Source organism: Xiphias gladius, chromosome 20 (assembly GCF_016859285.1).
Source record: "Xiphias gladius isolate SHS-SW01 ecotype Sanya breed wild chromosome 20, ASM1685928v1, whole genome shotgun sequence".
NCBI classification, from domain to species: Eukaryota; Metazoa; Chordata; class Actinopteri; order Istiophoriformes; family Xiphiidae; genus Xiphias; species Xiphias gladius.
The window spans coordinates 22,314,882-22,341,420 of NC_053419.1; the positions used below are offsets into that span (position 1 = coordinate 22,314,882).

Below are 26,539 nucleotides of genomic sequence, written 5' to 3' on the forward strand. Positions count from 1 at the left end.
TCATCAAAGTGTTTGTTTAGCCAAATTCGCGGAGTACCCACACCGTGTTTCACTTAATGTGAACCCTTTTGACTGCGAACCAGCACATGCAGATTTCCCCATCAATGTTGTCACGGGACCTAGAGTCAGTCACTTCCTGCGTCTTGCTTCAGCTCTTTACTCAGGGATCTCCCTTCTGGTTTCGGTTTATTGTTCTGCCTCTTTGCATGCTCCACCTTTTTGCACTGACGTCTGTATCTGTAACTACAAGCAAATGATCTTGTTCTCCTGGTCCAACTGTAGCTGCAGGCCTTTCCCGAACCTCCAGTATTGCTCCCTGACTCAAAGATGTGTCGCTGCTTTTGGTTGAGTGCCTTGAAGCTTCAACAGGCACAGCATGTGGAAATCTAGACAAGTAAAACCAGGTTTTAAGACACAGCCTGAAACTTTTTGATCACGTCTCCGTTGTCTAAAGACTTCCACGCAAACTGTTGCACAACTTTGTTGCCACTTATGAAAAAATTCCTCAATTTTCTCATGATTTCATGATCTCATCAGTGATTGTCATTCCATTGATCAATCATTTAACCATTTATGTCACTTTTCAAGCAAAAAGGGGAACAAACATGACCTTGTTCCAGCTTCTCAGTTATGAGGACTTTGGGGTTTTTTTTGTCTTATGTGGTAGTAAACTTAATATCTTTGTTTGTTTGGTTTTTGATTGTTGGTCAGACAAAACGAGCAATACGAAGCCATCAGATTGAGCTTTAGGAAATCAGTGTGATGGGTTTTACGCTATTTCCTGACATTTCTAGAACAAATTATGGATCAATTTAAAGGGTTCTCCACACCACAGGCTGGTGCCTTTTGGGCAGAAAACCAGATATTTTCCAGCACATCTGCTCATCTTTTCTACTCGACCGTTATACTTACCTAGAGTTTAATGCCGATTTAATCCACAGAAGAAGTCCAACTGTGAGTGACGTCACGTTGTCTGTGGTAATATTAAATAGGATGACTAGAGTCGGTGGAGTGCCCCTTTTTAATTGAGGAACTAACCAGTAGACGATTTGATAATGAAGATAATAAGAAACATGTGATTCTGCTTAACTGTCAGTTTCTTTCAAAAAAAAAAAAAGTAGCGCTCTATAAAAAACACACACACACACACACACCTCAGAGATGACACAAGCTCTCACAAGCCCTGCAAACTCATCTGGTATGTTTCCGCACATACGAAGTATGCCTGGCATGCGCCTGCAAGTTGAGTCATTGTTTTCATCTGTTAAAGATGAGTAAGTGCGGGATGCACCTGAGAACTGTATCGACTGGGCTTTCATGCAGTTCGAAGCAGGGAGGGGAGCGTGATCAGACGTATGTGTGTGTGTGTGTGTGTGTGTGTGTGTGTGTGTGTGTGTGTGTGTGTGTGTGTGTGTGTGTGTGCGCAAGTGCGGCTGAGTTAAAATGAGGGCAGTAGAAAATGCTGACAACGGAGGAAGTTTCAAGCCCTGCATTCAAAGTAAAAGAACTCATTGTGCAGAAAAAAAGGCCTTGGACTGATGTAATATTCAATTCAGACGCATTTTACTGTTGTAGCTGCTTGTCTTACCTGCAGTACTTTATATACAGTTAGGTAGCTTAGTCCCGTGGTTCCCAAGCAGTTTTGGGCATTACCTACAAAAACGAGACAGTAATTTGATTACTTTTTTCCTCAAGGAGTAGCGTAAGGGATTACAATTTAAAAATCCATAATTACATTACAGGTACTAATCCCAGTTGTGCTCCGTTACTTTTGACATCTTGGGGTCGGCCTGTCCGCTGTCCACCAGGGAGTTTGATGGAGGGTTGATTATCCGTTCGGTGTCCGTGTTCAGCGGGCAGACTGGCCCGGGATAAGGCTGAGGTGCGCGTTAGGCGGTAGACTCCAACGTGACACTCTGAGAGGGGAAAAAAAAAGATTGTCTCATTTAAATTTCCTGCATTCTTGGCTGGCGTGTCAAATGTTAGCCACAGGTACGCGTCGTTGGAGGGTGTGTAACCGAGGCAAAGCTGGCTGCCTCCAAACTGTAGGGCTGCCGCTTGTCAAACTGCAGTGTGCTGTGTTCTCTCGCCTTTGACGGAGCTGATGGCTGAGTCAGGAGAGTAAAGTAACGAGTAATGTAATGCATTACTTTTACTGCTGAGTAATTAGTAATGGAATTACTTTTTCTACGAGTAACATGTAATGAGTAATTGATTATAGTCTTCAAGTAATTTGCCCAACATTGTTCCCTCCAAAGGGTCACAAGATAAATCTGATGGGTCGTGAGATGATTAATGGGAGAGGAAGGCTTAGAGGCTTTTCTCTAATCTTTGCTTTTTTTGTGAAATATTGGATCATTTAACCACTTTGTGCCTCAAACGGTTATTTAAATGAAACCATCTGAGAAGATTAGAGGGGAAATGTCTCTGCGGTGGAACTGCAAACAGATACACGTCTGAAACGTGACAAGGGGCCCCAACTAGACACCGGTCTCTTGTGTAAGGAGTCACAAGCCCAAAAGAATGGGAGCCCCTCATTTAATGTTTAACAATGCATTGTGTTTAATCGGCTTATGATATATATATTTTTTTAAAATGTGAAATCTCTAAAGTAGGGCTGCAACCGACGATTATATTGACAATCGATTATTAATTCTTTCTCGATTAATCATGGAGTGCATAAAACTTTCAAAAATGTCCGTCACATCATCCTAGAGCCCAGGGTGATGCCATTAAATGTCTGGTTTTGTTCAACCACCTGTCCGAAACCCAAAGCAATGCAATTCAGCATAATGTTAGACAAAGAGAGGCTGCAAATGGTCGCGTTTGAGAAGCTGACACCATCAAAAGTTTGGCATTTTTGCTTAAAAAATGACTTGGGTTTAACGGAATATCCAAATAGTTGCTGATTCATTTTCTGACTGAATTGACTGACTGATAAATCGAGCGATCGCGGCATCTCTTGTCATGGCTTCTACATCAGCAGCTGATCCAACAACATGCCAAGGGCTTGTCTTTGTGATTGTCCGACCGAGTGCAGCCGTTTAACTGTCAGCGTAACGCCATAACGTTGTGCCCATAAGAGGAAGGAATACTTTCCTCCTGCGTCACCGAGGAGGAGAGGCCCCTGACTGTCAAAACAGGATGCAGGTCACAACTTATCGTGCCAGTGCATCAAACCAGATTTACACACCCTCAGCCGCCTTTTCTATTTAGGCTAAACAGACACTACAGCTTGCTCGACATTTCTGCGGAGGGAATCTCTCTGCTCAAACAGCAGGTCGGACTGGACTGGAAGATAAACAATACAACAGTCACGTTAAATCATTCCCCAACCCTCCTCCTGATCGATCTGTTGGTTCTTTTCCGGGGCACGCAGTTATTTTGGTTTCTGTTGCCTCACATTATCTGTCTGTTCCTGTCCAAACTAAGCAGCTCTTTTTCCCCTCTGCATCTCATTTGCCAGCTGGAGGTGCTTTCCTGTTCAGCTGTGATGTGATTCGTCATGTCACCTCGCCGTTTCTGGCCTTCCTGGCCATGACTGAGGGCTTCTCACACACACAAAACACGAGTTATGATCATGATTATGCTCATTGGCACCTCAGACTTAGATATTAATCCTCCTTTCTCACACTAGTGGGGAATAAAAATGACATCTGTCAGTGCTGGAAAGCAAGTAAGAAGATTTACACAAAAATACTGTAGTTGAGTATAATTACCTTATTAGAGTATATCTCCATTTATGCTACTTTACAGAATATTTCTACTGCACTTCAATTTGTTGAGAAAATTCGTACTTTTCACTCCCCTACATTTATTTGACAGCCACAGACAGTACCGGCTTAAGAGGCAGAGCTGCATCAATCAGTCAATCGAAAGAAAATGAACTGGCAACTACTGTATATTGATAATTGATTAGGTCATTTTTCAAGCAAAAAAATGCCAAAAATTGATAGTTCCGGCTTCTCAAATGAGATAATTTGCTGCTTTTTACACTTTAACATTACAATGAGTTGAATATCTTTGGGGTTTGGACAGCACGAACACTTTGATGGGAATTTTTCACTGTTTTTGAGTGTTGATGATGGAAAGATCTCGATGTAGTTACGATGTTTCGATGAGAACTTTGCATGTTTTTGAGAAACCTTGCCGACGTGGCATCAGACCAATGGAATTACTGTACGTCCATGAGTCAATTGACCCAGTTTACGTGAGCAGGTTTCCCTCCACATCTACCTCGCGAGTGCAATCACGTGATCAACTCTCAGCCAATCAGTTCAGAGCCGATCACGGTTTCGAGACTCTACTCAAGTTGCCTTTATTTCAAAATAAGAGCCCTAGAACTGCAACAATTAGTCGATCGACAGAAAGATAACCGTTGTGATACTTTTTTGATAATTATTTGTTGTAAGTCATCTTTCAGTTAATCGTCAGTTGCAGCTGCTCTAGCTTAGTAGAAATAAGTTACAGCAGTAAGATAAGAATTAACAGGATCATTTTAGCCTGATAACCACATCTGGTTTAGTTGAGCCATGTCTGAAGATCAGGACCCAGATTTAAATGATTCAGTCAGATGCTCCTCATTTACTTTTAATACAACAACATTAAGGAAGTGTACCCTCTTGGTTCTGTCTTTATGACATCTGTTTTTCTCACTCTTATGTTAATATGTATGCAAATGTAGCGTGTGAGCGAATGGTGAGATATGAAAATACACTTAGTGGAAAGGGTGGGCCCAGTCAGATCCATTTGGTTTTTAATACTGTAACTGCTGTAAAGTCATTTTCTTACAGAGCAGACGCTGTACCTGGCTTTCCTTCTGCGACGTTCTCTGGGTTGCGAGGCTGCAAATGTTTTCTAAGATTCAAGAAGACGGTGAGAACGTATGGATGCGTGCTCTAGTTTTTGTGCTACGTTTGACAATGCTGAGATACAACAGAAATTATCAGCAGCAGCAGCAGCAGCAGCAGCAGCAGTTTCACCACATGCTCGCGCTCCCATGTAAACCCACATACACCACATACTGGTGGCGTCAGGCCGTTTGTGACCTCGGTGAAGCAACTGTTGGTAGGTCAGAAGTGAGAGGTCACACTGAGGGTCTGAGTACTGCAGTCTACAGCAGGTGTGCGTGTCTGTGTCTGTCTGGGTTTAATGCAGAACAGCAGACTGGACTTTACTTGTATCCTGCAGTGTTTTCATTTTGTGGTAGTGTGTTTTTTTTTTTTTTTGCATGATGTGTCACAACACTCAGATACCGTTCACACTTCCTAGCTCAACACCTCCTACACATTTAATGGCCTCACAGCACAGCAGTAGACAAGCAGTCCATAGGGGTGGTTTTGCATATTTAACATTGCCGCCTTTTCCAAAGTATACTTCAGACAGCACGCACTAAAAATTACAAGTCTAGTAGGTTTCATTTCTACATTCCAGGTGGCCATTAGTTTCCATTCATTTCATTGCAGAGACTTGAAACTAGATCGAGAGAAATAATCCATCCATTATTTTTGTCATTCAATATCATAGCATGGTATCTGCTGCGTCCTTCACCACTGTTTTAAGGTAATTGTTTAGTATTATTGGTATCAGAATTGGAGGTGATGCTTACATATTAATGCATCAATAACTATAATATTATATTATTTTCTGAAATGGTACAATCTGAATAATGAGTACTTTTAAGTAAATTTTGATGATGATACTGCTTTTGTGCTTTTCCTTTCTTTACTATTTTTTACACTGTGTTATTGATATTTTTCCCTATAAGTAAAAGATCTGAGTACTTCTTCCACCACGGCACATGAAAATGCATTAACCCGTACCAGTCAGTGCAAAGAAGAGTGTAATCTGCAGGACTAAGTGCATTCAATTGTGGCGGTGAGACTGTGGCAGCGCACAGACTGTAGTCTCGGGAGACAGTGATTCAGCAGAGGGAAATGGTGACATTAAAGGGAAAACAAAATGCAGAAAACAGCTGGAGTTGCACCACCACGCTCCCACAGGAGCCGAAGAAACATTCAGGTTAACTTCATCCACTAAGAGACCCGACGCTTCCCAATGCATCTGTTCCCACAGTGAGCTTGTCCCATCGGCCTTTTGTTGGCCTGCTTCACTGATGTGCTGCCTGTTCCCACATCCAGTTTCTTCTTTAGCCTTTTCCTTTCTGGTTATTTTGGTCAGTTTCTTAGCTGATGTGATCGAGGACGAGATGTAAATAATTTAGATGACTGAGCTTACCTTCATCTTTGTTTCCTGTTTTATTCAGATGCTGTTGACAGCGATTTTAGCAGCACATAATCTTAAATTCATCACTGTCCTGTTGCTTATTAAAGGAAAATTTTGGGAAATACGCTTTCTTGCTTTCTTGCTGAGAGTTAGATGAGAAAATTGATACCGCTTTCATGTCTGTCTGTTCAATGTGAAGCTGGAACCATGAGGCAGTTAGCTTAGCTTAGCATAAAGTATGGCTTTTACACTTTGACCTTTTTGTACGGACTAAACAAATGAAATGTAACGTGTTAATATTTGAGCTTTTAGAGGTGCTAGTTCATATCTTTGCACAGAGCCAGGCTAGCTGTTTCCCTCCGTTTCCAGTCTTTATGCTAAGCTAGCTTCATAATAACAATTTATTTGCCATTTTCCCTTTATCCTCCATACTCTTACATCTGTATGGTAAAATGGAGGTACAGCAAGAAGCCAGCTAGTTTAACTTAGCTTAGAAGACTGGAAGCACCAGCCCTAGCTAGTCATTTTTACACTTTGGTTTTGTATGGATTAAATAAATGAGATATTATTTATTAATCAGTGAGCTTTGGAGGTCCTGGTAGGTGGATGGTGCTCTATCCAAAGGTGTTCGCTTTGGATAGAACCAGGTTAGCCGTTTCCCTCCGTTTCCAGTCTTTATGCTAAGCTAAGCTCCTGTAATTGCCTTCTGGCGGCAGCTTCATATTTAATGAACAAACATGTGAGTGGTGACATTCTCATCTAACTCTCCCCAAGAAAACATCAAACTATTCCTTTTTTAAATGTAGACTATTCAGAGAATATTGTTTAACACCGCTCATGTCTTGACAAAGATTTGATCAACTACAATCAGATCAACGTGTGCGCAAACACTAAAAACTTTTATTTGATTTTATTCATGTGATTGTGGGATTCCTGGGCTCATTAGCAGCAGCGGTGTAGCTAAGTCGGGATCTCTGCCGAGACTCTCTGTGGTGTATCTCAGGAGTGGGAACAAATGCATTTGGAGAGGAGAGGCACTGGCCTTGCTGAAGGTCCTCAGAGGCCAAGCAAATGACTTTCACTGAGCACATCGGGAGCAGACAGCACTCAAACAAATGCTTTTAAACGGGGGAGAGACGAGGAGGGGAAAATCCTCTTCTGTCCCTTCAGACGCTTGTTGTCAAACCTCCGATGGCCGTTATTAGTCTCAGCAAAGACACAGTGACGTAAAAATGTTGTGAGATTGCTCATGTGGGTCTGTCTTTGAACCTCCACGGACGAGCTGGTATTATCAGGAAGCTGAATGTCAAGTCTGGTGGTTGTTTTCTGGTTTATTCTAAAAACTGGAGCTCAATTTGAGTACAAAGTACAAATACAACAATGTTAAAGTACTTTATTATGAGTAAAAGTTCTGCATTCAAAATCCTACTAAAGTAAAAATACGCAAGTATTAAAAGCAAAATGTTCTTAATTGATTTTACTTATGATATTTTATCATTTTTAAATGTAAAATCTTCAAACTTCTTCTCAAACATACCTAGTAACTGAAGCTGTCAAAGAAATGTAGTGCAGTAAAAAAGTACAGTATTTCCCTCTGACGCGTAGTGCAGTATAAGAATAAAGTAACATAAAATGGCAAGACTCAAGTAGAGTACCTTACTTTAGCACTTGAGTAAATGTAGTTGGCTACTTCCCACCACTGCCGCCCTGTGAACTGCTAACTAGACGGGGCCTGCGTTAAAGCTGCAGTGTTTGAAGTCCGTCCGTTAATCCACACGTATACACAGTGCGGTCACATGCATGTTCTGCGCGTCTTTGTTTCAGAAGTCCATTAAAGCCCAGGCTGATTTTACCAGGAGAAGCTTCCCCGGGGGCCCCCAGAACTCCAGGGGCCCCGACACCTACAGTCATAACACAATAAAGGTGTTTACGTGGGATCCTGAGTCAAAATTTAGTCTTAAAACCGTAATTATTTCAGTTTTGTGCTTACGTGTTTTATATTCCTAAATTCACGAGTTACACAGCAAACCAGAGGCACTGATTAAAGCTGCATCGCACTTAGGCCGAGTGAAATATTCAAACAATTAATTCATTGTTTTGCCTCTGAAATGGCAGAAAAAGTTAAAAAAAAATAAAATAAATAACAAACAAAATCTAAACACATTGAATTTACAGTAATGTAAAACAGAGAAAAGCACATTTTTAGCCACAGAAGTGACTCAAACGATTGAGCGACTGATCTGTTCCCCTCTCTGGAAGCGTCTTTGCAACAGGCGACGGATCAGCTTTACTCGGTTTTAGGAGGCGGTTTGACAGTTGTATAAGAAAATCAAAACGGCCGTAGATCAGGTCACGATGACTTTTCAGAACCAGACGGTTTTAATAATTTAGCCCACTGAAGCCTTTGTGTTGTGTGAGAGCTTTGATTTATTGATGATGTTCTGTACGGACGTTAACCGTGTGGTGTAGCACTACAGTGGCTACGCTGCTGTTTTTAGCTGGTGCTTGTAGCATTTCGGCAACAGTGTGCTGTTTTCTTACTTGTATGCATCCATTAAATCACCGGGCCCGTCCTCATTGTGCGGGCAAATAAGATGTTCCCGCTTTTGTGCGTACGTCAACATCCGACCTCACAGAAACGCACGCTAAAGCTTCCTACTTAGCGTTCGTCGTCACCCCAGGCAGTTTGTGGACGCTGTCGTCGTCTCCTAGCAACATAAAACAGTCCCTACTAAACAAATGAAACGATAAACGATAATCTATTACAATCCAAAGCGATGTAATCAATGCTAAATGTACTGTTGATGCCGTCACAGACGCGGCTAACCTCCAGTCACCCGCAGGAAGTCACTTGATGCTCTAACCTCGGCTGTTAGACAGATTTCTCACTACATGGTTTTTCCTTTTTTTTTTTTTTTTTTTTTTTACATACTACATACATACATACTTGCACAAGGCTGCAATGATTGTTTGATCAACAGAAAATAAATTGGCAGCTGTTTTGATAATCAAATCACAAACAAAAACAAAAATTCCCAAACATCCGCCGGTTCCTGCTTATTAAAGTGAAGAGTAAGTGTAAGAGTAACGTCTGCCTTTCTCAGATTAATGTCATGGTAAATCCAATATTTAGGGGTTTTGGAGAGTTCGGTTGGACAGTGCCAACAATGTGAAAGCGCCTCGACAGGCTCCGGGAAGCCGCTGAAGTTCTCAAGTGAGACGATTTGATGCTTTTCTTTGTCATAAATGACGGGGAACTGAATATCTTTGGGGTTTTTTAACTGTTGGTCGGACAACAAGACATATTTCTGACTTTTTCACTGACTTTTTTTTTTAAATCCAATAATCGAGGAAGAAAATCAGCAAATTAATCAATAATAATTTGATAGTTGTTTCAGTAATCGATTCATGCGCCGCCGGCGCTGTCTGCTCTGATTAAAAACCACGGAGAGGTTTCTACTGGTCTCTCCCCTCTCACTGGCAGATTGAGTCATCCTCTGAGTGCGGGGACCAGGTTCCTCCCAGTGCTCGCTGCAGGCCGGACAGGCCTCGTCGGAAAATGGCAGTAGTTGAAAGACACAGATTTCAGCCGAGGCCCCCCCCCACATTATTTTTTTTTTTATTGGACGGTGAAATGGACCCCGTAAAAACAGCAGCTTCAGCGGCGTTTGCCGGAGGAGTCATTTTCTTGTCTGAGTGACGAGGCCCTTTGCAATTTCTCACGCGTTGTAAAGACGACCTCTTGTTTTTTTTCTGACAGAGCTGAGGAATTTCTGTCCGCTCGGATGGAGAGGACTCCTTCCTCCTTGTAGTATTTCAGTGCCGTTTGCTATTTCTAGAGTTTGGTTTCAAACGCAGGAGACTAGATTGGAGGAGGAAGCGGATAAATGGCTAAATTACGTGGGAAAATGGTTGTGGCTGCAGTTTTGCTTTTCCTAATTACATCTGAAGTCGGCGAAGAACTAAAATCTGCATTTTAAGCAGTGCCAATGAGCATAAACACTCAATCGATCAATCAATCAATATTTATTTATATAGCTCCTTTCATGAAGATTAGTGCAATTCTAAGTTCTTTACAGTGACCGACTAGCTGATGATAAGATGGTTCAAATGTAAAAAAGTAATAATAAAAACCTAATAATAATATTTTGAAATAAATAAAATAAAACCAGATAAAATAGATAAGAGACGGTGAGAAAGAAAATGGACGAGGGGGAACAGAACCTTTTTTTTTTTTTTAAATGAATGGAAAAAAAAAGATTAAATACAGAATAAATAGAGGGCATTGATTAGTATGGTCATACTGTAAGGAGCTTTAGAGGGACACAGATTGACCCACTTAACTCAAATCCTCATTGACCTTGTTCTCAGCTTGCATGGAGGTGCATCCTCCAGCTCACACCGCATCTACCCCCCACCCACCACCACCCACCCACACGAATGAGGTCTACGGTGACAACAGTGGCAGGTTTACCACTAAAAAATTTGTCGTCGTGTTTGAAAAATAATTCAGACAGAAACGGACAGGAGAAGGCGTCTGGTTTGTAGCCCGCGACCGTTGATGTTGCCGGCTAAAGTGACAGCTGGCGGAGGCAGATTTTATTAGCTGTAACTAGCCAGGCGCTTAAGCTGAGGTTAGCTCCACGAGTTGTTGGACAAGACCGTCCTCAGCCGCCTTTTTATTCCTTCCCGCTGCGTTGTTTCAAAATAAAAACCCCTGGACAAGAATCCTACGTACAGAGCGCGGGTGACGGCTGCTTTCATGATATCAGGCCTAAACGCAGAAGCTAAAGCGAGCAGAAAGTTAGCATCCCCACCGGTTGAGGACCCATGGAGAAGACAAGGAAATAAAGCAACTGTATTGTTGTTTGAATGCAGCGTGGAGCTAGTTAGCCTCACTTCGTGGTCGTTTTGTGTCTCCTTGTCGTCGTTTTTTGTCTCTCTGTGGTCGCTTTGCGTCTCTTTGTGGTCATTTCGTGTCTCCTTGGAGTCATTTTCAATCTCCTGAGGTCGTCTCGCGTCTCTTGGAATAGTTTTGCCTGTCTTTTGTGTTCCCTTAACTCCCTCCTTAAGGTCTCTGACTTCCGAACAAGGTACATTAACAGTCACTTCACCGAATTAAATTTGAGACTTTTCAATACCTTGAACACCGCAGAAACCCTGGTTTACGTCATGGGTGTCAGTTTCCATGGCGATGGGTGATCCAATCAGTGGCCAGAAATACGTTTCAGTTGAGTCAGTTTTGTCTCTTTTGATCGTTGCTATGCAAGAATCACGGGAATCAGTAAACAATAACAACTACAGCATAAAGTTTTTTTGTTTTTGTTTTTTTTCCTCAATAAAATGGGGAGCTGATCTGAGACCAGTCATTAAGGACAGATGGAAATCAGTGCACTGTGACTATTGATTGGCTGTTTACTTCTCCTTCCTGCAGCCCCAGAGGTGCCTCTGCATCTCTACGGGTGAGAGATTAGGTTCCCCATTGTCATCAAAAGTACACACACAACACACACACACACACACACACACACACACACTCAAAACACACCTTGGTTGAGAGGCTCTCACATACGCCTGAGTGGCCAGCTTTGGAGGCTGAGCTGACTTGAATGGCTGACTGGTGTGTGTACTTGTGTGTAATGCTGGGAAGGGGTGGGGTGGTGTGTGTGTGTGTGTGTGTGGGGGGGGGGCTTTTGTGTGCTGGTAGTCCTGTTAAATGAAGGCTATGGCCACATAGTTGTTTGTGTGTGTGTGTGTGTGACCCCCTGCAGCCACAGTTTCAGTGGGCGATGTTGCACACAGCCTGTGGCATGAAGGGCTCCTCGGGCCGAACTCCGCAGGGAGCTGAGCTGCTGCTCTTTCACAGGCTAACGTCGCGGCCTTGTTTTCAACCACAAAAACACCCCCGTTGTATTTTCCCGTCCTCGCGGAGACATCCTCCTCACTGAATCCTATAGAGACGGCTTAAGTCAACTACCTCGGGCTTAATTGGAGTGAAGTGTTAAACCTTGGTTTCCAGGCGGGTGGATAATCAGTGGATCTGCAGGTCTTGAAAAGTCTGACAAAGAACTGAATGTAGTTTCCTCAAGAAAAACAAAAGGCCCCAGAAGGTATTAAAGGTCTAAAATTCAATTCACAAAAGTGGCTCCGGGCTGTTTTAGGCAGTGGTGTTAGTTAAAAAATGTTTGTGTCCGACTGCAGGTTTGCTGGGAGACTTTATAGCGCTATAAAGTAGAGCTGCGTTAATTAGTCGATTATTTGATTATTTGTTTGACAGAAAAGTAAAGAGCAACTATTCTGATAATCGAATGATTGCTTTAGTTGTTCTTGTGTTATTTTAACTTAAGTACTCTTTTCAATGCAGGGCTTTTACTTGTGACGGAGTATGTTTACATTGTTGTATTGGTACTTTTCCTTGAGTAAAGGTTTAGAGTCCCTCCTCCACCACTGTTTGTCTTTCAGATATAAGCTGTAATCTGTCAAACTATTTATTCAGCCAGCAGCCATATTTTACTTGCAATACTGATCAAATAAAACTACTTTTATAAGGCTGGATAGCCGGAATCTGCAAAGTAAATAAATGTAGTGGAGTAAAAACTACGATATTTGACTCAGAAATGAGTTGAGTAGAAGTATAAAGTAGCATGAAAAGAAAGTAGTACATCAGTTTTGTATTTAAGTACAGCCATTGAGTAAATGTGTTTAGTTACTTTTTTTAGTTACCAGCCACTGCTGGTAACTTAGTCCTGCTATCCCCCTCGGCTCTACACCCCCGCCTGAAACGCTGCCGCGTTGGGAGTGTGGGAGTTAAGTTTGGTTGCCATGCGGTGCACAGAGCTGTATTATGCAAGCTGTGAAGCGCATACACACACAGAGAGGAAGTGCATTACAGAATGCTGAGCTCAGGGCTTTGGCTCGGCGCCAAGCATACGCTCCTGCATGTGCACACACACTCGCACTCAGCTGAGGGCATACCGATTTTTCCAGCCGCCGCCTCCTCCTCCTCCTCCTCCTCCTCCTCCTCGAGTCACCCTCTCTCTTTCTGTTACGTCAGTGGTTCAGCTGTGGGCCAGGCGTGACTGGGGCGTAACGGAGAGCTCCGTGCCTTCTTCTGTGTGCCTGTTTGTGTATTTAAAAGACAGGATGTGGACGGCGGTGGCTCAGTGTGCCGTGTCTGCTCGGCAGGAAAAGCAGCAGTAAGCACTGAAACGCAGTTTTCTCTACTTCTACACAGGTTTCACTCTCAGATATGGTCCTTCCGCCTCTTTTGTTTTTTTGCTCAGCTTGGTATCACTTAGCCCCCACCACATATGCAGACAAACACCTTCTCTGTTTACAGCCTTCTTCCACCCAGCAGGGACGGTGTGTGTCGGCTGTTTGGCGTGCGTCACATGTGTGACAACGTTTGCGCAAAGTGGAAATTAAATCTCCCAGCTAATGTTCCAGGGTGAACACTGTTTGGGTTCTGTGCATATATTACGCCTTTTTTTTTTTTTGCATATTGAGCTGTTAGTCAGACATGATCAAATGTACCGTCAGATGCCAGTTTATTAGGAACCCCCAGCTAAAATTAATGCAGTCTAATACAACAGCCCTGGAGTAAATCCTCCCCCGTCAGGGTTTTGATGTTCGGTTTTTATTAAAACCGTGTGCAAGAGAGGTTGAGTTCGAGGCTGCGGTTTCTGGCGCTGTTCAGTTACGTTGCATCGTACTGACAGGTGTTTTGCATTATTTTCAATGTTTTTACTGTAGACTAAATAACAGAGGCACCTCCCCTTATAACGCAACGCAGTTCAGGAGCACCACAAACTGCATCCTGCGAAAGGTTCGCACAGTTGAACCATTATAACCAGACAGCTGTCATCAGAAATAGTGATGGTAACAGCTACGGTATGGAAATATGTGAAGCCACGTAAGTGCTCTGGATCAGGTTGCGAGTGCTGATAGCCGTAAAAACAGAAGTGGATCTGTCTGTACAACACCAATGCCCCGTTTCCTCAGTTACTTCAAGTTTTTTTTTTTTTTTTTCAGTTTTTTGGCTTTTTTGCATTTATTTGATAGATTACAGTTTAGAGAAAGACGGGGAATGTTGGGAGAAAAACAACTTTCAGCTTTTTTAAGCCCCCCCCATTTGGCATTTATTAGCAGAATATAAATGTTTGGTTTATAACACACTATAATGTTGCTGTAAGTAGATACAAGGACATTTCAAGTGTTTATTAGAGGATAAAATATGAATCCGCCGTGGCTTTTTTTTTTTTTTTTTTTGGTCTGCCTCGAAACGATTATTGATTTAAACTCCCCCCATAGGCAGGATTTTTCTGGATGGAGCGTTTTCCGCTCTCTTTCGTATTAGACCGCGTTGTAATGGTCCCTTCTCTCGTCTGTCACTGTCCGGCACCGTGCCGGATCAGCCTCGCTGTCGGCCAGGTTGCACGTTTGTCAGCTTGCGCGACAACGTGACGCGAGACGCACAACGCGCTCCTTTTGATTCAGGTTTAAATAGGCGTCTGTTCTGCCTGTGCATCTCGACTCTCTAGGCAAAGAAAATGATTTGTGTGTGTCAAAATGCCTTCTGGCTGTGAGGTGTTCTGTGGCGGAGCGGCTTTCTTTGAGTCAATTACCCTTATTTGTTAGTGTTATAAAGAACGATGTGCTCCCTACAGTGAAAACCAAACAGTACCGATGTTTACACTGTTAAACAGATGATAAACTAGTCTAGTTCTGACCACGCTTCTGACGCCCTCTGTTATAAGTAGTAACCCACCAGCTCAGTCAGATACACACTTCTACACACTCACATTTGCCACTTTCTGTAATTACAGAAGAATTTTGCTCATTGAGAAGTTTCTGCATACTCATCTTTTGCCGACACGTCTCCTCTGGATTCACACAGTATTTAAATCCAGCGCCCACCTGCAGCCGGTGTGTTTTCCAGTGGTGGAAAGCACTATTAGTAGTAGTAACTATTTTTGATAATTATTCAATTGTTATTATCTGCTTTTCCTTTTAATAATCTTAATAATTTTGAGGTGTGGACTATTGGTTGGGCAAAACAGAAAAATTGTGAGCTTTATTCGGTGTTTTCTGAATTTTTACAAACCACACAATCGATCAGTTGATCAAGAAAATGATCTTTGCGATTAAATCCGTAATGAAAATCATCATCAGTTGCATTAGTTTGTATAAGACGGTTAAAATTGACCTTCTCCTCTACCAACTGCAATTGTACATAACATACATAAATGTATGAGCAATAATAATATGATATAATCTATAATGGTGTAACACTCACAGGGGACATTTTACAAAACTGTGTACTTGTAATACCTTCAGTACATTTTTCTGATGTACGTCTACTTAAGTGCAATATTTTTACTTGTAATCGAGTATTTCTGAAGTGTGGCAACAGTACTTTTACTCAACAAAGGATCTGAATATTTCTTCCACCACCGGTGTTTTCAAATCTACTCATCTGTAATGGGATAGTCGTTAAAATGGAAATGGGTCGTGTGTAGTATAAAGAATCTGGTTTTTCACGTCAGAATCCCAAATACAGAGATGTATTCCGCTCCGGGAAATGTGAGTTCAAGAAGTAAGTTTAAGGTCACATCCACATTAAAATCTGTTTCTCTGACTCTCTACATCTTCCCTAAACACACAGAGAGACCTAGAGGTTTTAGCTAGTGAGAGGGCCATAGGGTCACTGTACAACAGTGGGTATCTGCCTGTGGTGAAATCAACCCGTCAGCCCTGAGAGCGGAGAGGAGGTGTTCAGGGTAAGGTAAGCACTGGAGGTGTTGTGGAAGGGAAATGAAAAGGAAATGAGAATATTTGGGTCTTTGCGCTCTCTGCCGCCCTGCCCCCTCACCCGTCCTTCTCTCTTCCCCCCCCTCTCCCTCTTTTATTTACTGTTTTAACCCTGCCAGCCCTTTTCCCGACTGGATGAATGTTTGGTTGACTGACATCGGTAGGGAGTAAAGTGAGTGTACAATAGCTGGTTCCATTTTGGCTCTGGTTCCCAGTTGGGAAGTCACGAGCTAACAAATCTCTTATTGAACCTTTTTATCTCTCCTTGTTTTTTTAATTAGCAAAGACCAATGTTGAAAACATGCAGGTAACGTTAGCAGCTTCTCATCTATAGCCGGCGCTGACCGTTGCTTTTGCCAGTTTATATAGACTTTAGTCTACTGGTTGACGGGCTCTCCCCGAGCCGCTGACTGGACTCTGGCAAGGAGTGTTTGCGAGTGAAAAGACACGTCACTCAGCAACGTCTCTCTGCCACCGCCAGTGAACCGTGTTTCTGCAGTTCAACACAGTGGAGACTCGATTCTACAGCAACATTCAGCTGATCGCAGCAGGTTATATAGTCCGAGTTCAACTTTTTTATGCATCCAATTAATATTTGAAGGCCCAGAAAAGTAAGTTTTTAACAGCTGATGCTGCCGTCCTCAGATTCAGAGGCAGAGAATAACACTGCTCTGATCCAGAAATAGTGGAGCATTTTGGGGGCCAGAGAGCCAGATATTTCCCCCAGGAGCTGGTAGAGACCAAAAACGGAGCTAAAAGAGGGTGAATACTAGACTTACCTTTATCAGGTGGACACAAACATGACGCCAAACACGTTGTGCACAATTCTGAAAATAGTTTCCCCAAAATAAAAAGGTCACTGTTCTTCAACCCTTTGGATTTCACTCATAACCCTGGTCTCCTTTTGAAAGGAAGCTCTTTAAATTTTACAACCAAAAAGTCAGAATGAGTCTAAGAAATGCTGAACCAAAGTTACAGAGGCACAAACATGGTAGAAATGTAAGTTTTTTTTGTTTTGTTTTTTTGACTTGCTAATTTTTTTTGGCGTAAAAAAGGAAACATAAGGCCTGTAGTAGGACCTTTTGTGTGGAAAACACGTTGGAGCCACAGCCACAAGTCTGAACCAGTTCTGTGTCAGCAGCTGTTGCAGTGTTATGAGGATCCTAAAATGCTTTGCACAGATTGAATCAGGCGACTTAGAGCTTTCAAACAATGTAGAATTCGTCAAAGTTGTGTGAAGACTGAGTCAAGTTCAGACCAAAGCACTCTTGAAGTAGCACTACCAAGGCCAAAACGTCCCACAGGTGTAACGGTGTGTTTTAAAAAGTTAACACTGATTATTTTCTCTGTTTCTGTGCAGGGTTTCACCTCAGCGGCACAGTAAGGGAACCTGCCACGTCCTCGGAGCCCGAGCTAGTCTGCAACGTGAGCGTCAGCTTCGACCGTTGCAAAATCACAGCAGTAACGTGCAGCTGCGGCAACAAGGACATCTTCTACTGCGCGCATGTCGTGGCGCTCTCGCTGTACCGAGTACGGAAGCCCGAGCAGGTCAAACTGCGCCTGCCCATATCAGAGACTCTTTTCCAAATGAACAGAGACCAGCTGCAGAAGTTTGTTCAGTACCTGATCACAGTGCATCACACCGAGGTGCTGCCGACGGCGCAGAAACTGGCGGATGAAATACTGTCTCAGAACTCGGAGATCAACCAGGTTCACGGTGAGTGAAGTGTCTGGTTGTTATTTGTGATTTCCGTGGAAGAACAGGCTGAACTCGCCCCTCTTTAATGTGTACACAGTACAGGCACAGATGCGCGCACACTCGCACACACAAGCCAAATGCAGGTAACTGTGTTGGGAGTCCAGCTGCAGGCTGCCGTCCTGGGCGAGGACTCAGGAAAAACAAGCTGTTTGGGAGAACAGGAGGGAAACACTTTGATCACACACACATATGCACACGCATGGCTTTGCACTCATGTGAGGACCCTCGTTGACGCAATGCATTCCAGAGCCCCACAGCTCTGACCTGAACCTAAACCTAAGTCTGACCGTAACCTTAAAAAACCCAAATCTTAGCCTTCAGACAGTCGTTTGAAGTAGTGAGGACCGGCCGTAAGGCCTTCACACTGCAGAAGGTTCCCTCACTAGTCTGGTTTAAAACACTGGTCTTCAAAAGGACTGCAAAACAAACTCTCTCACCCGCACACACACACACACTTAAACCAGGTCAAGGCTGACTTGAATGCATTGCAGGAATGTATGAAAGTTTGGAAAAGTTTGAGAGGAGACTTGCCATGTTGCGTCTTAGAACCACTGCTGTTTTGGGCTTTTACAGAAACATTAAGTACCACGGAGAAGAGAAATGGCAGCCACGAAAGTACCGTTATGTACCACGGCGCGTGGCGTACTGCGTCCTAGAGACTAGACACAAAAACAAAAACACTCAGAGAGTCATGGATACTGTGTGTAAGCGGCCCTTTTTCACAAACAAATACACATCATGGCCTTTATCTGAAAGCAGTGTGTGGAGCTTCTTTCATGGCGCCGTGGAACTGTGGAACTGTGTAACTCTGCCCTGGTACCATATGGAGGAATGCACGAGGTGATCTTTTTCGCCCCGCTTGCCTCGGGTGGTAGTCGTTGGTACACTCATGCAGGTTGTTGTGCTGCAACGAAGCATTATTTGCATTATCGATAAACCTGCTTTTTATTATCTTGATTTATCAATAAATCGTTTGATCTATAAAATGTAAAAATGGTTTATAATTTCCCACAGCCCAGCATGACGTATTAAAATGGTCTGTTTTTATCTGATCCGCTGTCCAAAACCCCCAAAGTGTTCCTTGTACCATTAAATACGATGAAGAAATATTTGAGAAGCTGGAACCGGTGATTGTTCGGTATTTTTTGCTTTAAAATATGACTGAAACAAGTAGTTAACAAAAAAAAAAAGATTTGCTGAGTAATTGTCTTTGTCTTCAGCTCTGCAGGACTTAGCGGTTGGTTTGGTGGTAGTCCGGGTACTTTGATAGAGCCTAGGATACTTCTTTGATCCAGTCTGCGATCCTTCGGGTACATGTTAGAGTAGGTTTTGCTGTGTCTTTGTCCACTGTGGCGTCCCTTAATTACTTTTGGATCCTTCATGGATGTATATGTGCTACTATTTTGGGATATGCTTCGCAGCGGAGTATGTGCACCTCTTGTTTTTGTGATGCACTCTTGTGCTACAGTACCTGTAATATTCCTCATTCCAGCTTGTTTACACGTACACAGTTTTCTTTCAGTGACGGGAATGATTCACCCGCTTTAATCTGACGGTGCACAGTAGTTTAATTACTGTAAATATACATGTAAATATTATGCCTGTCTGAGGAAGATCTCGGTGGTTGTATACTTTTGCCTTAGGTTGCAATTTGGCCAAATCCTTTTCAGTGCTCTCGTGTGTGCCGCGCCGGAGAGCAGAATGGATTTAAGCCTCCACACTGACACGTGTTAAAAATGTGGGATGTATTCTTCACTCGTGTGGGCTGGTTATTGTTGCAGATTTTGCAGAGCTTATGGTACTGATCAGAGATTAAGCTTAACCGGCACTGCATTATTTCATTAATGCAATAATAAAATAATGAAATAACGAAATTAATGCGTTACTGCATTTGTGCCAAAGGTGAACTACAGGCTGATGTGGGCATATTCATGTCCAGAACGATTTCTATTTAAACGTCTGTTACTTCCTCACAGTTTCAATCAGTGGTGGAAAGTAACGAAGGGCTCAACTTAAATACAGTGTTGAGGTTCTCGTGCTTTACTCGAATGTTTCCATTTTCTGCTACTTTCTATTTTCATTTTTAGAGTTTTTTATCCACTGCAGTTATTTGCTGACTTTAGTTACTAGTTACTTTGCAGATTCAGATAAATAATACAGAATATAAGCAGCGAATAAATTATGATGTGTTATTATAGGTTGAAATAAGTTAGGGTACTTTATTGATCCCAGCAGTATATAAAGAAATTAAACTTAGCCCCTCTGGCTGCACCATTCAAGCGATGTACTGATTAATGCATCAGTGATCATAATGCAATAATAATGAACATTGCACTGCAGCGGGGCCGTTCTGCGTGAGCGCTGAATGAGTAGTTTTACTCTGCGTACGTTAAATCAAAGTACGAAAGCAGGACTTTCACTGTGGAATCCACACGATATTAATTAGCCCTCATGCTTTTCCTCTCTGTCTTGGCAGCAGGAGCAGTTTTACGTTAAACCTGTTTGTGTGCGTCACATTTTCATGATAGGAGAGTTCATTGTTAGTGAAAAAAGCCCAGGCTTACTATAGGGTTTCTACAGCCGGTTCTTCTGTTCTAGTTTCTAGTCACGCGATTATTATTGTTTATATTTCATCTTGTGGGGCATCGCTTTCTGAGGTGGCTCCCACCGAATTTCCCCGTGGAGCTGACGACTAGGCTTGTAACTAACAACTCACCGAACCTACATCTACACTTTGGTACTGCTCCTTTTGCCCCAACTACAGTATCTGACTACTGCTCCCGCCACTGAACGTGTCATTTGATTCCCATGTGGTCTAGCTCTCGTAATGCGTTGCTGACCGATTTTCCGTTGTTGGCTGCAGGAGCTCCGGATCCGACGGCGGGGGCCAGCGTGGACGATGAGAACTGCTGGCATCTGGACGAGGAGCAAGTTCAGGAACAGGTGAAGCTCTTTCTCTCCCAGGGCGGGTACCACGGCTCGGGAAAGCAGCTCAACCTACTGTTCAGCAAGGTAACGATCCCCAGGGCGGGTGTGAGCGCACACGTCCCTCGGCCCAGCAAACGTCATCACACTGCACTGTGGCAGCTGTGCGCCAACGTTTGCCCACAACGTCCCCTTGTCTCCGCAGGTGAGGGAGATGCTGAAGATGAGGGACTCCAACGGAGCGCGCATGTTAACGCTGATCACAGAGCAGTTCATGGGCGACCCCAGACTGGTGCTGTGGAGGCAACAGGGAACCACCATGACTGACAAGTACAGGCAGCTGTGGGATGAACTAGGTACCGCGAAGCCGAGCACAACAAAACACACGCACAGAAATTCAGCATTCAATGCCGTGGCTGCTTTAGAGGGAGAGTGTGTGGAATTACAGTGTTTGTCCTTTTTTTCCCCCCACATTTCATTTCCAAGAACTTGTACATTACTGATCAGTCATCGCTTTTTTAAAAACTGCAGTTTTTGACGACAACAGCCTTAAACATGCTTCTGCACTTAACTGAATCTAAACCATCTGATGGGAATTCACTTTTGGGTGGAACTGCTAGAAACGCTGCGTTAATCTTTAACAATGCGTTGTTTTTTTATAAACTCATCATATGTTCATTTGTAAAAAATGTTATACGAAAAGTGACTAGTAACTATATGTGTCAAATAAAGGTAGAAGAGTATTTCCCTCTAGTAGAAGTATAAAGTAGAGTAAAGTGGAAATACTCTACTGTACTTGAGTAAACGTTCTTCTTACTTTCCGCCACTGACACAGGACTCGTTCAGAAAACGCGGGGTCCCTCCTGCTGTGCCGTCATCTGGCTGCTCATCAACATTTAAATCCACGATAAAAAAAAACTGCCGTTTTAAATGTTTAATCACAAATCTCCTTCTTAATAAATCATATTTTAGCCCACAGGTTACAATTCTGCCCCCCCTCCCCATTTTCTCCTCTCTGTTTTTGTTTTTATTTTCCCGACCAACACCTCCCGCCTCCCCCGCTGTTCGGAGACTGTTGCTCTGCATTTCGTCACTCACGTCTCTCTGCTGTTTTCCCTGCTCCCTGTTGTCCTTGGTGCAGCCTTAACAAAGAGACGGAGGATAACGCCTCTCTCCTCCCGTCCCCTCCCCCCTATCCGCAGCCTCCCTCCCTCCCTCCCTCCCCCATTCACTTCCCTTTCACCTCTACTCCCTGTCTTTCCTATTTTTCCCCTCACTTCACCTCCTTTTCTTTTCTTCTCCTGTTTCATTTTGTCATCTGTCGTCTTTAATTTATCCCCTCACATATTCGTTGAGCTGTTATCCTCCAATCTGTGCCCAGTGTTCGTGTTTTTAGCAGGAAATGCAGGTAGGCTCAGCAACAATTAGTCGGTTAATCAGTTAGACGATCGTCAGAAAACTAATCGGCAAACCCATGAATTGAAAACCGATTACCTGATTTACTTGATTTTTTTTTTGAAGCAGAAATTCTCTGGTTGCAGTTTCTCTAATGTGAGGATTTGCTACTTTTCTTTTTCTGGATTTTGGACTCTATGGAAGCTGGGATGGACATTTTTCACTATTTTCCGACCATTTTGAGAATCAAGAAATCATTTTAAGTCCATTTTCAAGTGAAAATGCCAAATATTTTATGCTTCCAGCTTCAAAAATTAGAGAAATTTGATTCTTTTTCTTGTCTTACATTATAGTAAATTAAATATCTTTGGGTTTTGGACTTTCATGAACATTTTACACTTTATTCACACTGTGCTTTACATAGGCGAAAAGGATCATTAGAAAGACATTCAAAAACAATGAGCAAAAAAATGTATAAATAAATAAAATCAATTAAGACGAGATTGAGATTTAAATCAGAAATTCTAGAACAAATGACTAATGGAGAAATTCTCAGCAGATGAATCGATAGTGAAAATAATCATTAGTCGCAGACATAAAAATTAGCAACGGCTAATTCGACTTAGCATTATCCAGCTTTACGTCTGTTCTGAGGTGGTGACAATAGAGAGTCTGCCAACAGTCATCCACGGCTTAAGTGTTGAAATCGTCTCGTGTTCAATGACAGACCGAGATTTAGTGAAAACACGGATGTGCTTGTGCTGCCGACGTAAACTAAACTCCTCTGGTGGGAGAACGCTGGCGATGTCGCGTTCCTCTTTTATCAAATGCATTTTAACTCTCTCAGTTATTTGCTGGGTTACTTAACTAATCGCAAAGTGTTGTTTATATCCGTCAAAATATCTGTAAAAGTACTGGCCAGACGCAAAGATCCCTGGCACAGTTTATTACTGAACAAGCCCATAAGATTATCAGCCACCCAACACCACGTCCTCTACGAAGACTTAAGCTGCAGCCACCGGGAGCACGTTTTAGATCAACCGCATGTAAAACAGATCGAGGGGAGTTTGCCGCGTGTATAGACTGATAAACGTAGCTGTCGTTTCGACTTTCGCTCTTTAGCACAGCGTGGTCCTCTGCCGTGTTCGACGTAGATGAAGATAAACACAGACGCCCCCCATTCCTGTGCATAGGCCTGAAAATAAAGTGCCCAAAATAAAAGGGTCACTGTTCTTCAGCCCCTTGGATTCCAGCCACAGCCCCGGTCTCCTTTGACGGGAAACTCTTTAAAATGTTACAACCAAAAAGTCAGATGGAGTCTTAAGAGATGCTGAACCAAAGTAACAGAGGAACAAACGAGGCAGAAATGTGAGGTAGTGGGACGAAAAGGGACGAACAAAGTAACTCCTTTTGTGGTTTGTGATTTTTCCACCCATCATCGTGTCAGTGCTTTGTCTCTAACTGTAAGTGTGTGTGTGTGTGTGTTTCTGCGCAGGGGCTCTGTGGATGTGCATTGTGCTGAACCCCCACTGTAAGCCCGAGCAGAAAGGTTTCTGGCTCCGACAGCTTCGCAGGTGGAACGGCGTGGACGTCTGCCCCTTGGAGGACGGTAACCATGGCAGCGAGCTGACCAATCTGACCAACGCTCTGCCCCAGGGCCCTCCCGGCAACCCAGGTGAGATGACACCTGGCTGTAGCAGGAACGTCGCCCCCCCCCTTTCTTTTCTCTTTTCAAATCCTCTCCCACATCACGTCTTTCCTCATCTGAACGTTTATTCCCGTCGCCTCCTCCTCCTCCTCCTCCTCCTCGCTGCTGCTATATTAACCCCGTTATGTCTTCTTTCTCCACCCTCCCCCCTCTCTTTTAATCAAGTCTCCCTCCTTCAGTCTCGTGCCTGTGAGCCTTATTACCTTTTAGGTGCGGCTAATAGAATGAGCCTAATAACACAGTTGAGGTCCTTTTTCCAGCCTTCCAGACACACAGACGTTCCTGTTCGTTAAGAATAAAATTGTTTTTGAATGAGAAGACAGGTGCTGTTACTGCTGCTGCTGCTGCTTTTGTCCGCAACGGCCCTGCATTCGTTGTGTTATTGGCATTTTCAGTTCTGCTACGACAGCGGTTCTCAAGTCAGTGTCAGTAATGTAAAGAGGATGTTGAAAAAAAAGTTCACATTAATGGAATCTTTTCGCTCCTATTTTCATTCTTTGTCTTACCTTTTTATTTCTAATTTCCACATCTACAGTCCCCATAATTTTGGGGCTGTGAACAGGAGCTATACTGTTGTCATGGATTCAGTGAGTTATGCTGTCGGCTACAACTGGAGCCCTGCTTTTTTTTTTTAACCTACTCATTTGTTTACATTTTGGCAAACTGTCACCGTAAAAAGTACGCCGAATTATCTGTTGGCAGCCCTTGTTTTCAGTGTAAACAGGGACGTGATACTGAAGAAAACTTAAAAACCTGAGGATTCTCAGGGAAGGTCTGGAGTTCTCTTTCTTACATGATTTCTAAGCAAGTCTGTGGTCATTCGTTTACAATGGACGGTGAAGATAGAGATGTCCTCAGGAAGATTAAGCCGCACTGAATCTCAAAATGTGCTTATCATGTCTGTGTGTTCAAATGTGACTGAGTTATGACTCAGAGGATTAGGATTTTTTACGCTAATTGCAGAAATGGGGCGCTAAGGGTTTTTAAAGTACCATAATTGCCTCCATGAGTTGTTTGTCACAGCCGCTGCAGCTCCAGGCAAATCAGCAGCCAGACTACAGTAACCGGCTCCCTCTTGTTTCTAGGACACCTGCACGCACCTGTCCCTTTCTCCTCACGCAGTCTCTTTGGTTCTCGCCCCCCCCCGGTTTGAAAACCTCTGTGCAACCCCGTGGGTTTAAAAACACCTGACCTCTTGTTGTTGGACTCTCTCAGATTCACTGACTCGGCCTCACCGGACCGTGTTCACGCGAGCGATCGAGGCCTGCGACCTGCACTGGCAGGACCCCCACCTGCAGCACATCATCACCGAGGACCATTACGCCAACTACTGTTACCATGACAACCTGGACAGCTCCCTCTTCGACGCCCGAGGGTGGCCCCTGTGGCACGGTGAGAGAGCAGGGAGACGCGGTTAGAGGCGAGGCGAGTTAAATTAATGAGAAAAACCAGAGGGAGAAATTGAAATGTCTCTTCTCCCTCCGTCTCGCAGAGCACGTCCCCACCGCCTGCGCCCGAGTCGACGCCCTGAGGTCGCACGGTTACCCCAAGGAGGCGCTCAGGCTCGCCATCGCCATAGTCAACACGCTGAGGAGGCAACAGCAGAAACAGCTGGAGTTCTTCCGCACTCATAAAAAAGGTCAGTTTATCCTCCGTCAAGCTTTGTTTTTTTTTTTTTGAATGGAAGAGAGATCCCTCCTCGGGTTTCTTGGGGGGGGGGGTTCCCTTAGTTATGTATTTGGGCTCCTGAAACGTTATGAAGAACATAAAGCATCAGTATCCTGAGCGGCAAACGTTTGTGTGCGATGCTTCTGTGCCCTTTGAAAAAAAACCCAACGCTAAAGCAAGATTTGAGCTTCTCACAGTTTCTCATTTCATGCCCCCGTTCAAAACTGCATAGAAAAGGGGCATCCCCTCTCTCCCCTGCCTTCCTGTCACCCTCCACTGTGTCTATCAAGTAACGCAGAAATGCAGAGGAGGGGGGGGGGGGTACAGAAAAGTACAGAAATAACTAGAGGTAATAACCGGTAATCCATCGATGAGACTGAGATGCCGACAATCACATTGCACGTAAGCGTCAGGACATTTAATATTAGGCTGTAATATTTCATATATTCATGATTTCACATTTAATGTGTGCTTTCTGGAGTTCTGTCAATCATATTAGAATCAAATCCTCCTAGATACACTTTTGCCTGCAATAAAAAGTAAAGTTAGAATTTCCAGTTTAAGGTTAAAAGAACTATATCCTTTCATGAAAGTACCTCTTAAGATTTTGTGCCTTTTATAGGGGAAAAGCAATTATTTTATAGTGTGCTAAAAGCTGCAGTTATAAAAGACATTGAGAATACACACAGCGGAGGAAAAGATTCACCCAGGCTTGTTTTACAATATTACAAATATGTTTTCTGACTCATAACACCGTCATTTCTGTATTATTATCTGCATCAGTAGCTCCACCTTTAAAGATCTCCTCCAGGCATGTTTTAAGACACACACAAATACTCTGCTTGGAATAATAACTCGTCTGACATGATTTTTTTTCCATTTAATAAAAAAATCAGTCCTCCCTCATTCAAAAACAGTTCAACAGCTGGACACAAGATGTCTGCTAGTTCACTGAGAAGTCTGTTCTCAGTGTTGCAGTATGTCCACCGGGGGGTTTACATCGTTCTTGTCTAAGCTGCATAGTGGACCACGGAGCACAGAGAAACTTT

The 26,539-nt window shown here is 43.3% G+C and overlaps 1 protein-coding gene across 1 annotated transcript in view; it reads left to right on the forward strand.

Annotated features, from left to right (window-relative positions):
• Positions 1-26,539, forward strand: part of zswim6 (zinc finger, SWIM-type containing 6) — a 53,669-nt gene that overhangs the window by 13,109 nt on the left and 14,021 nt on the right. Inside the window, exons 2-7 of the mRNA XM_040157480.1 lie at positions 17,396-17,752; positions 20,658-20,806; positions 20,925-21,075; positions 23,610-23,789; positions 25,038-25,214; positions 25,315-25,461. Coding sequence (XP_040013414.1) covers positions 17,396-17,752; positions 20,658-20,806; positions 20,925-21,075; positions 23,610-23,789; positions 25,038-25,214; positions 25,315-25,461 — 1,161 coding nt within the window. The remainder of the gene's footprint in view (positions 1-17,395; positions 17,753-20,657; positions 20,807-20,924; positions 21,076-23,609; positions 23,790-25,037; positions 25,215-25,314; positions 25,462-26,539) is intronic.